We start from the raw sequence: 11359 nt of genomic DNA on the forward strand, positions 1-11359 counted from the left end.
TGCGAAGTTCTATGTCTGCATAACACAGGGCCAAGTCTTCTTCTAGGGGAAGCCCATAAGGTCTCACGTTAGCTTTTGACCAGAATCTGCCTTCCCAGCAACCCGTAGGTGTTTGGTGAGGATACAGAAGCTTACATGATTAACGAGGCTGCCAAGAATAAATAGCCACACCTTCCGGTGGCCCCTGGGGCTGTGACCAGCTTACTGTGCTGCCCAGGGACAAACATGCTCAACTCTTCCCTTCTCCAAATCCAGTTCTGTGGGTGACCAAGGCACTCAAAGACATGATCTTCCCTAAAGAATACATCATTATAGAGGAAGAATTCCCTCAAGGGAGACAGGATGCTGCAAATGCCTCCTAAAGGCTGCCACTGGCGGCATGTGTCATTTACCCCTGGGACATAGGTGGCTCGGGAGAGGCTAAGCAGGTATGAAGAGAGAATCACAGGAGGGCAGAGGAGGAGATGGGTGGGTCACCTGCTCACTGGCTCAGCTGCTGAGGAACAGACGTTTCTGACTAGAGTCCTTTCTGTGTTGTCCATGGACACCAGACAGCCACTTGCTCCTTGGGCAAGTAATGAGGCAGTGCCCCTTTCAAGATGGAATACCAGTCAGAGCATCAGCATCAAAGTGAGCCGAGAGGGCTGGAGAAATGGCTCAGAGGATAAGAGCACTGGCTGCTCTTCCAGAGGTCCTGAGTTCAATTCCCAGCAACCACATGGTAGCTCACAACCACCTGTAATGAGATCTGGTGTCCTCTTCTGGCCTGCAGGCATATGTGCAGGCAAGAACACTGTATATAAAATAAATAAATAAATCTACAAAGTGAGCTGAGAAGCTTGGCTGGTTCTCTGGCCAGCATGGGTAAGAATGATGCTGCCCTAGTTCAGGGTACCAGCATAAATCACCTTGGCTTCAGACAACTGGGTTGCAGTTGGAAGGATTATGGGGGACTTGGCCCCAGAAGGAGCAGATCCAGGGACAGAAGCAGGTCCTCTCCTCTGAATCGCCATCAGGAGAGGTAATTAGGGCTGTAGTCACTGCCTCTGCGAGACCAGGCAAGGGCTCTCTGGGACTCGCTGACCCTCTTGACGCAAATGTGTTACTGTGATCTGGCTAATGGGCCTGGAGGGTGGCTCCTCACTGGACTCTGAGTGGAGCTGTGAGTATCTTCAAAGGATGAGACTGAAGCACCTCCCCCCATCTTCCCTCATTGTGGGCTCAGGAGCTGGGGATGGAAATGGCTGCTTGGGTCACAAAGGCCCTGTGGGCTGAGACTTGTCTATCCCTGGCCATCCACTGTGGGGAACAAGTTCTTTCCCAAACAAAACTGCACAGACTATGATTCCCAGACCCCTCTGCATCTCGGACAGGTGCCCTGCACCCAGAAGACAGTGCTATCACCCTTCCTCAGTATGCCCTGTGCAGCCAAGGAGAAAAGGAGTTGGTAAGACCAGGGAGGCCCAGGGCACGCTGGCTTCTGTGGTGCCTCCAAACAGCGCCAAGAGCAGAGCAGGGATGGGGATGTACAGCAGGCGGAGGGCAAGAAAAATCTGGAAGAGGTGCTGGGGAGATGGCTCAGGGGCTAAAGTGCTTGCCCTCAAGTGTGAGAAGAAGCCTTCTGGTCCCCAGCCTTAGGTGTCAGAGCTGATTGGGATTTGGGGGCAAACTGATTGGCTTGACTAACTGAACTGGTGAGCTCCAGGGTCAATGAGAAAGTCTGCCATAGTAAATAAATGGAGAGTAACTGAGGAAAAACACCGAACATTACCCCTGGGCTTCCACACAAATGTACACACACGTGCATGCACTTCTGCACTTAAGTATGTGCAAATATATTTGAACATATATACATACATACACCATGCACATGGTACACCATACACACACACACACACACACACACACACACATTCATGAAAAAGGAATTCATCTGTGTGAGTAGGGGACAGTTGGGCCAGGAACACAGTGTGGCATCCACACCAGTCCCACATGCAGTCTCTCTCCTGCACATACCATCTGTTCTGTGTAGAACGCTTCTTTCTCGGGCCCCACATCCCATTTGGTCAGTTCCATCTTAACCAAACAGATCCTTCCCAACTTCAAACCCAACCTCTCCTGGCTCTACCCTCTCTCTGTGTATCCTGAGACAAGCTTCTCCAAGGGAGACACAAGCTGGGTGAGACAAGGGCACAAGAAAGCTTTAGCCAGTCAGAACCAGTGCTGGGAGCTTCAGACCTGGAGAGGAGCGAAGTTTGGGATCCCATCACGACTTGGAGCAACTAGGGGACATTACAAACACCATTGACATTCACAAGCACGGGGATCCATTCTTCTCAGTCACCCAATTTTAAAACAGGAGCATGTGTCTCAATACTGTAAGCATGAAAAGAGAAAGTATCTTTACAAAAAAAAAAAACAATTCTCTTTGGTGCTGACAAGATGATTCAGTGGGAAAAGGGTGAGGACCTGAGGGTGAAGCTCTAGGACCCACACAAGGCCAGACCCAGCACAGCTCTGTAAACCCAGGGCTCCCACAGTGAAGTGGGAAGCGAAGACAAGAGAACCCCTGTATGCTCCCTCTCTTTTACCCATCCTTCCTTGCCTCTCTCCTGTTTTCTTCCTTTCTTTTTCCCTTCCATTCCCCCCCTCTCCTGTGGGTAAATCTCTCCGAGATAATTCCCACAAAGCTGGGTCTCCCCTACACTCTCCCCTCTTCTGCTGCCCCTCCCCTCCCTCTCCCCTCATCTCCCTTCTTCCATTCTTTTCTTTCATTCTTCCCTTCCTCCTTCTTTCCTCCCCTTTCTCTTATCTTTCCTCCCCTTTCCTCTTTCTCTTTTCTCCTTCCATGCATTTCTTCCCTCACCTCCCCACCTCCAGCCGCATTTTAGGTCCCTTTGCAGAAGTTCCCTCTCCTGCCTGTCTTCCAGCTGGCTGGAGGTAAGGGGTTGTTCATTTTAAGCCATGGCTTGGCTTCCTCTCCTCTTCCTTTCTCTCTTCTTTCCTGCCCCTCTCCCCTCCACTCTCCACTCCCAAGGCTCACGGTACTCCAAAGACAGTGCTGTGTGCATCTGCAGATCCACATCACCCCTGTATCCAGACACTGTCCCCAACAGGCATGAGGTCTCCCTTCAGAGGTTCACTGTATCCCACGGTTATCCTGAGTTCCTGATTCAGCCTCTTCCACCTCCTTCCTTGACCTCTGTCTAGGTTCCATCAGCAAGGCCCACACATCTGTGTTCACATACAACTGACCACCCATCTCTCTTCTGCAGTGCACACCAAGACTGCATTGCCCCTTGCTCAGTAATGAGATAGTTCCTTTGCTTTTGCTCCTCCCACTCCCCATCCACCATCATCCCAGTCATCAGAGGTGACTCAGGAAATGCACGTGTCCCTGCCACTACCTTGTTGCACTTAGCACACAACCAATGATTTCGTGTGTGTGTGTGTGTGTGTGTGTGTGTGTACCAGAGGTTATTCTTGGGTATCATTCCTTGTTTTATGATACCTTGTTTGATGATACTGACCCTCACCAGGTAGGCTGTAGTAATAGCAGCAATCTACCCACCACAGCTGAGTTCAAGGGAGAGAAAGAGACTTAGTCCCCAGTCTCCTTCAAGGACACCGCCCCCCCCCTCCCCCCCGCCAACGACCTAAAACATCACTAGGCCCTACCTTTCAAAGTTTTTACTTCTCCCAGTAGCCCCAAATGCTGGGAATATTTTCTCCTCTTTCCCCTCCTCCCTTCTTTTCCTCTCCCACAACCCCTCCCTCATACTTCCTTCCATCCCCCTTCTTTCCCTCTTCCCTCTCCCTCCATCCTCCTCTCCCTATCTCCTTCCCTCCATTTCTCCCTCCTCCTCTCCCTCTTTCTTCCCTCTTCCCTCTGTCCATCCCTTCTTTCCTCCCTCCTTATCCTCTCCCCACCTCTACTTTTCTATTGCCATTCCTTCCCTCCTCCTTCCTTCCTTCTTCCCTCTGCCCCTCTCTCCTCCTTCCTTCCTTCTTCCCTCTGCCCCTCTCTCCTCCTTCCTTCCTTCTTCCCTCTGCCCCTCTCTCCTCCTTCCTTCCTTCTTCCCTCTGCCCCTCTCTCCTCCTTCCTTCCTTTTCTCTCCCATCCTTTTTTCTCTCCTTGTTCTCTCCTTCCCTTTCCCCTTGCCCTCTTCTCCCTCTCTCCCTCCCTCCTTTCTCTCCCTCCCTCTCCTCCTCCCTCTCCCCCTCCCTTCCTCCCTCCTTCCCTCTCTCCTTCCCTCCCTCCTTTTTTTTCCCTCTCCTACTACATCATCTGCATGCCTAAGGCACTGCATATCTCCGTCTCTGCCTCCCCTCCTGCCTTCACTTTGAAGTCTGGAAGTACAAGCTGGGTTAGTACGGTACTGGGGATAGGACCCAGGGCTCCTTTTCCCCTCCTTACCAAGCACTCCACCAGCTGAGTTGCAATCCCAGACTCTAGATTTGAGTCCAAACTAGGGCTTGCAATTTAAAATTGTGACTTATATTTTAATGAAGCTCATACTTAATATTCGTGAGAAGACACTTATTGAGGATGACACAGACCCCTTTGGAGAAGCAGAATCCCTGGAGACAAAGAGCCCTCCAGACACTACTGTCCCACACTGCCAGGCCCTGTTTGGGGGCGGGGATGGAAGACCAAGGACCAGTCACTTGCTAGCTCTGCTGCTGCCCAACTCGCCACCTAGTGGACACTCAGTGGAGGAGCCTGCACCCCCTGCAAATCAAAGGGGTTCCCAGGAAAGCGGAGACCAGGAAAAACAGCTTTGTGTATGGTTTGTGGCAGGGAGCTAAGTGGGTGGGCAAAGCCACGCAGCCCACATTCTCTGCTTTGGAAGAGGTTACGGTGTGATGATGTTTGGATCTTTTTCATTAATCGTAAGCCCATCTTTACCACCCTGCTTGGTGCCCACAGCTACCACCCCAGTTGTCACACCCACAGCGGCAGAGGGGGAGTGCCAGCAGGTGATGATGGTGGCTGGCCTTCCTCTAGCCTGCGCACCAGTGCACTCACTTCATCTTCCCAGGAGCTCCGTTCCTACTCTGTGCCCGTGGAGGCGGAGGCTCAGAGAAAGGAACACGTGGCTCAAGGTCACACAGGTTGCAGGAACAGTACTGGAACCCAACAGGCGCTTCCCAGAATTTCCCTTTCTAGGGTCACTCTGGGCAGAGAGGGGAAAGATCTGAAAGCCGGTGAAGATTATGTTCCAGCGTCACATTGAGCTAGGTTTCCAGAGAACTGGAAGATCCCAGTTCTGCCACATGGGTGGACTGAGCAAGCTCCCTGTACCTTCAAAGTCTTTATTTTACCATCTGTATTAGAGGAGAATGACCATAAATACACAGGACTGTGTCTGAGAGTGAAGGAAAGAGCACCCACAAAGCAACTAAGGTGTGGTAGGTATCTCTGTTCCAGGTAAAACTGGTCCAGGCTGAGTCCAGAAGTCCTTTGCAGGAATACCACTGAGACCTATTTCATGATGGAACAAGCGGCAGCAGCCAGAGGTGGGGAGCACAAGTGACCAGAGAGACAAAATGGGTTAAGTGAACCCCAAGAGCCTCTGATAAACACTCGTTCTCTTTAGAACATTAGCCCCCAGAAACTGTAGCTGTTCTGGGGGTTTAGAAAGCTAGAAACAGGAGGTGTGGGATCATTCATCTGTCCTGGCAATGGAGAGAAGCTAGGGCTCCAGCCGAGCCAGACGAGGGGCTTCCCCCCTCTGATGTAGAGATCTTCCCTGTACACAGGAGGAGCCCTTTCCCCTTTTACCCATCTTGCTGCAATCGAGGGAAATAGACCATTCTCCTTTAATGTGTGCCCAGCTGCTTAAAGACTTAGGCTCAGAGGAAAAGCACAAGTGCACTTGGATGCAGGAAGAGGGAGCTGGGTGTTCTAGGAGATGAACTCACACACCTGCTGGAGTGGGGCTCCCTCCATGTTCATAGTGAAGGTAAGGGAGGACCATTTACTAAGCAACACGTTGTTTGAAAATGCAGCGACGACATCTAATACTTTGTGTGTTGTTTTACAAAAGAAACCAAGTTTAAAGAAGAAAATGAGTAACAACAGAAGAATGGGGAGGAAGAGGCAATGCAAGGAAGTAGGAGAAGGAAGAGAAGCCTGTCTTTTCAAAACCCCAGTTTAATACCACTACTGAGATCCTGTCTCCCCAAAGGCCCTACTTTAGTTATTATTTTGTTCTCTGTTCCCATTTAGTTCCCCTTTTTATTTTCAAAGTTGTCTATCATCAGTTATTAAACATGTTCAAATTTCACTTTCAAGGGCTAACTAGAAATATAAGACGAATCAGTCTTCCCTTCTGAGCAAAACCAAGGTGTGCCCCGAGTCCCCTCATTCCTTTTCTGGAAGTTGGTTACTTTCTGTAGAAGGTGAAGCACCAACACCCAGTAAAATAGCTAAGAGAAAGTGGAAAAACCAGACCGCGACACGTTTTCAGGTGGGTTTTCTGCCAGAGGCAAGCAATAGCGCTTGGCCTGGGGAGGAAAACATCTACAGCGCGAAGACTCTGTCCTGGGTGTTTTGGACGTTCTAAAGTCAGCCAGGATAGCTCAGCTTCTAAGAGCACTTGTTGCTAAGCCAGAGCACCAGAGTCTGATCCCTGCACCAGCCCACATTGTGGACAGAGAGAACTAATCCCGCGAGTTATCCTCTGATATATATTTATCCACACAATAAAGATATAGGAATCCCTTTAAAAGTTAGTGGAGTTCTCTGGAGAAACCTATTTCACAATTTGAAGCCCTAGATTAATGGAAGATTACCCAGGAGCAATACTGGTTTAGTTCTGGTCACTTCTGAGGCTTCTAGAGGGTCGGTCCTTCCCGCAGAGCTGGAGGCTGAGGCTGTCCTGGACTTGGGTTGAGATCTGGACCCATACAGACAGGAGGATGGATTTGGTAACCCCACCAGAACCTTGCAGGCGAGTACCACGTTTCTGAACACCATTGTGGCCATGTGTGTGCGGTGCTGTGTGCACCCACTGGCTGCGCGCGTGGGTGCTAGTGCGAGGTGGTCTGTGGGAGGTGCGTGTGACCGAGGGTGGGTGTGTCTTGGCGCCCCAGCGGGGGGCTGCTGCCCGCTGCTCCCACTTGTGGCTCCTGGGCGCCGCCAGCAGGCATATCTCCGGAGGACGCCGCGGGATGGGAACTGATGACAGGAGGGCGCCGTCTCCCGAGTGATGGCAGCGCACGCCGCTGCCTCGCCGCCTCCGCCGCTCCGTCCTGATCTCCTTACGTCAGGGTAGCTGGGTTCCCCCCTCCACCCGGGAGCCAGCGAGCAGCGGGAGAGCGGAGAAGAGCGTGTGGCAGAGCTGTTCCAGAGTCCCGCTGAACCCTGCCAAGCCCCGCCAATCCCAGCAGAGCAGGAATCAGCGCCGCTGCGAAAGCCTCACCGGACCCAGCATTTCCCAGCAGCCTCTACCTGGAACCCTCCGGGGCGCCGGGCTCGTCCTGTGCGCCCCTCGCCATGCGTGTCGGGCTCTTCGACTCTCCAGATCAGTTCCAGAGCCGTGACCACCGGATCCCAGGTCCGAATACCTCCTGTTGAAATAGTTGGGTGGCCAGGACAGGGGTCTCCACGTCGGGGACTCGGCGGGGACCTGCGGAGTTGGCGTCCGAGCGCGTAGAGCGGGGCCACCCGCGCCGCTCCACCATTACCTCCCCGGGCGGCAAGGAGGAGCTGGTGGCGGTCGCCTCCCGGCTGTGGCAGCGGCGGCGGCGCGCCTGCTTGGCGGCCGTCGGCGTGCTCCTGGCCATGGCACTGGGGCTGCTGATCGCGGTGCCCCTGCTGCTGCAGGCGGCTCCCCCCGGCGCTGCTCACTACGAGATGCTGGGCACCTGCCGCATGATTTGTGACCCGTACAGCGTCGCTCCCGCGGGGGGACCCGCGGGCGCCAAGGCTCCACCGCCAGGACCCAGCACCGCTGCCCTGGAAGTTATGCAGGACCTCAGCGCCAACCCCCCGCCTCCCTTTATCCAGGGACCAAAGGGTGATCCAGGGAGACCAGGCAAGCCGGGGCCTCGGGGTCCCCCTGGAGAACCGGGACCGCCTGGGCCCAGGGGTCCCCCAGGGGAGAAGGGAGACTCGGGGAGGCCAGGGCTACCAGGACTACAGTTGACAACCAGCGCTGCTGGTGGTGTTGGAGTGGTGGGTGGAGGAACCGGGGGTGGTGGCGACACGGAGGGCGAAGTGACCAGTGCGCTGAGCGCTGCCTTCAGCGGTCCCAAGATTGCCTTCTATGTGGGACTCAAGAGCCCCCATGAAGGCTACGAGGTGCTCAAGTTCGACGACGTGGTCACCAATCTTGGCAATCACTACGACCCCACCACTGGCAAGTTCAGCTGCCAGGTGCGAGGCATCTACTTCTTCACTTACCACATCCTCATGCGTGGCGGCGACGGAACCAGCATGTGGGCGGATCTCTGCAAAAACGGGCAGGTCAGTGACTTTCTCCCACATACCCCTCCCTACTTTACCGGGTCCAGCAGATTCTGCAGACCGTAACAGGCGCCCCGAATCGCTGGGAACTATCTTTTCCCCTACCACTCACCCTCTGGCGCTCTTGCAAACTCTGGGATGGAGTGGGCACTGGACCACAGCATCCCATCCCGCTTTCCTGCGCACTCCTTTATGCTTGCCCAAATGCCGCTGCCGCACGCCTGAAGCTGGACCCCGGGTACGCAATGATCCTGGCACCTAAACTAGGTCCTAGGTCCCCCATAGCTTGAGTCCTGGTCTGAAGTAGCAGGGCTCCTAAAACAACGCAGTTTTCTTTCGCTCTGTGGCTCTGTGGTTGCACGTGGGTCACCCTTTTCCCTCTAGGTTTCTTCATCGTGGCCTTAACCCCTAGGACCTCCTTTACACACTGGGTCAGTGTCTCGGAAGCCCTCTCCTTTTTCCTTGACTCTACTGCAGAGAGAACTTGGAGCTGAGGAGGGGGTGAAGTAGCAGGCAGAGAGCCTGCAAGGGGATGGGCGAGGGAGGCCAGGCGTTTAGTCGGGAAGAGGTGCGAGGGTCCACCTACTCCTTTGGTTCGCTCCGCAGGTGCGTGCCAGCGCCATAGCCCAAGATGCCGACCAGAATTACGACTACGCCAGCAACAGTGTGGTATTGCACCTGGATTCAGGCGATGAAGTCTATGTGAAGTTGGACGGCGGGAAGGCTCACGGGGGCAACAACAACAAGTATAGCACATTCTCGGGCTTTCTCCTGTATCCGGATTAGGGGTGCAGAGAGCACGAGACCGGGTGGCTTCATGCCGCCCCATCCCCACAGGGTTCTCGTGGCTCTTTGGTGAATGTCACTCTGTGGCTTCATGACACTTCCTGACATCTTCGTTGGAAAAGACACATCCCTGCTGTCCTATTTACCCTGCCTCAGGTCTCAGTGTGTCTGATTCACCACGCTGTGGGGAGGCTGTGTCCCTGGTCCCAGTGCCCATCCTGGGGAGGGAGAGGGAACACTTTTAAGTGGAGAGCTGGGGAAGAATCCCAGCTCTGGAGGGGCTTGGTTGTGGGGCAGCCCAGACTTGGGAAAGCTGATTGGGTCGACAGGCAGTCCTAGGGAGCCTGAGGTTTCCCAGCTCACCTCTCCCTCCCAGTGTCCTCAGGTCAAGGACTGCAGGCCTCACCAGGAAGATAAGACCCAGGTGACCTCCCTGGGACCTCCCTTTTTGTGACCCGAAATGCCTGTGCAGACTTTCCTGTCCATCGGCCAAAAACCCATCCTTAGCTGAATTCCAACAAACAGAATAGTCACCTGCCACATCGTCTCCTCTGACCTCCTCTGCCATGCATTAAATTATGTTTTTAGACCACCGGCTCCTGTTCTTTTTGTTAATACAGCTCCGTGACCTGGACTCCAGAAATCGCCCTGACCTTACAACCTGGCCAATGCCCAGTCTCCAGCAGTGCACTGCCCTTGCAACCTGGGGTTGGCTGAAAGGTGTGTGTGTGTGGGGGGGGGGGGGATCAAAACAGCATTCGCCATTTTCAATGCAACCCCGAGTTGAGGGGGTGCAAGGATGAGAGGTGATGGTGTACAGTTTGGGCAACTAGCCTGGACCTGGTAGAGGAGGTCAGAAGGGAGGGTCCCTGCGAAGTGGAAGACAATTATGAGACACTTGCCAGTGTGGAACCCTGTGAATTCTGGGGCTCTAAGAGATAAGGACAGGAAGAATCATCCCTGGACTGAAAGTTCTCACTCCCTGAAAGACCAACAGCACACTTGGGGTGTCTCTGTTTCACATCCCAGCTAGGTCCTTGCTCTCAGAAAAGTCAGTACTCTGAGATTGTTCTGTGGGTCTTTCAGCTCTCTGAGTTTAACAGGAACAACGTGTAAGGGAGATGTCACCCCCTCCAGAAGGGGCAGATGCTTTTGGGGGTCATTTCTCCCTAAAAGAAATGACTCAACAGCTGGGGGACTGTTAGCTCTGGCTCTCTTCCTGTCAGTATCTGTACACCTAAGTCATGAAAACATTCCACACGGTTTGGGCATTTCTTTTTTTTCCTCCTGTTTGTTTTATTTTTATTGCCATCCGGTTCCAACAGACAGAAAGCAATGTCGAAAACAGCCAGCAGCTGCCTGCTATCACTTACTGAGCTCTTTTAATTTTCCAACTTTAAGTGAAAAAAAAAATCGAGATGGATTCTCACCGTTTAGCTCAGGCTGGTCTGCGATTGACCATCCTCCTGTCTCAGCTTTCTGAGAGCTAGCATGATAGGTATGCGCCATCACATTGCCTGCTGTACTGAGCCCATTTTGATCGTTTGGAAGGAGATGTGTTTGTGGGACAATGTTTGTGGGCTCAGCGGGTTTAAGGCACTTACCACCAAGCCAAAGTATCTGAGTTGAATGCCCAGAGCCCACATGGCAGAAGAAAAGAACCAACTCTCACAGACTGTCCTCTGATGTCCACATCTTGACTGTGGCACACACACAAACACACTCACACACACATGCCCCAGATGTAAATGAGAGTGCGTGCGCACACTCGCCTATCTACACATAGGTAATCCTGGAGTGTGTGTATCTAGGTAAAGCTGAACACTTGAAAACCGCTAATGTAGATATAATTGTTCTCATTCAATGCATGCTGCACACTGGCCTGCATTCATGCCAATACAGTGTGTGAGACGTTCTTGGTGGCAGTCCACCCTCAAATTGCATTGTTCAGGAAGGCAATGAAGGCTGCCATTCCCTTTACAAGACAATTATAATTATACCCCCTGCCTCGAATCCCATGGCTGCCACTGTTCCTCTGTGCTCTCGTTTTATTTGAATAATGTTTTCTAGTCATTCGGTTGAATATAAGCAATGATTATG

General features: G+C 53.0%; 1 protein-coding gene across 1 annotated transcript; it reads left to right on the forward strand.

The window, feature by feature from the left end:
- The first annotated feature begins 7152 nt into the window (after positions 1-7152).
- C1ql2 (complement C1q like 2) lies at positions 7153-9830 on the forward strand. The gene is made up of 2 exons (XM_041648720.1): positions 7153-8473; positions 9080-9830. Exons 1-2 carry the CDS (start codon positions 7790-7792, stop codon positions 9257-9259), a joined length of 864 nt encoding a protein of 287 aa, XP_041504654.1. The 5' UTR covers positions 7153-7789; the 3' UTR covers positions 9260-9830.
- The last annotated feature ends 1529 nt before the right edge of the window (positions 9831-11359 follow it).

This window comes from Microtus oregoni, unplaced genomic scaffold (assembly GCF_018167655.1).
Source record: "Microtus oregoni isolate MIOR12 unplaced genomic scaffold, Mior012 000003F_ref0000135, whole genome shotgun sequence".
NCBI lineage: Eukaryota > Metazoa > Chordata > Mammalia > Rodentia > Cricetidae > Microtus > Microtus oregoni.

What these genes read in the sequence shown, in the direction of transcription:
- C1ql2 (XM_041648720.1), top strand. Translation starts at nt 7,790, where the DNA reads ATGGCACTGGGGCTGCTGATCGCGGTGCCCCTGCTGCTGCAGGCGGCT. An exon ending in ATCTCTGCAAAAACGGGCAG is followed by an intron (nt 8,474 to 9,079) that starts GTCAGTGACTTT and finishes TTCGCTCCGCAG; the next exon opens with GTGCGTGCCAGCGCCATAGC.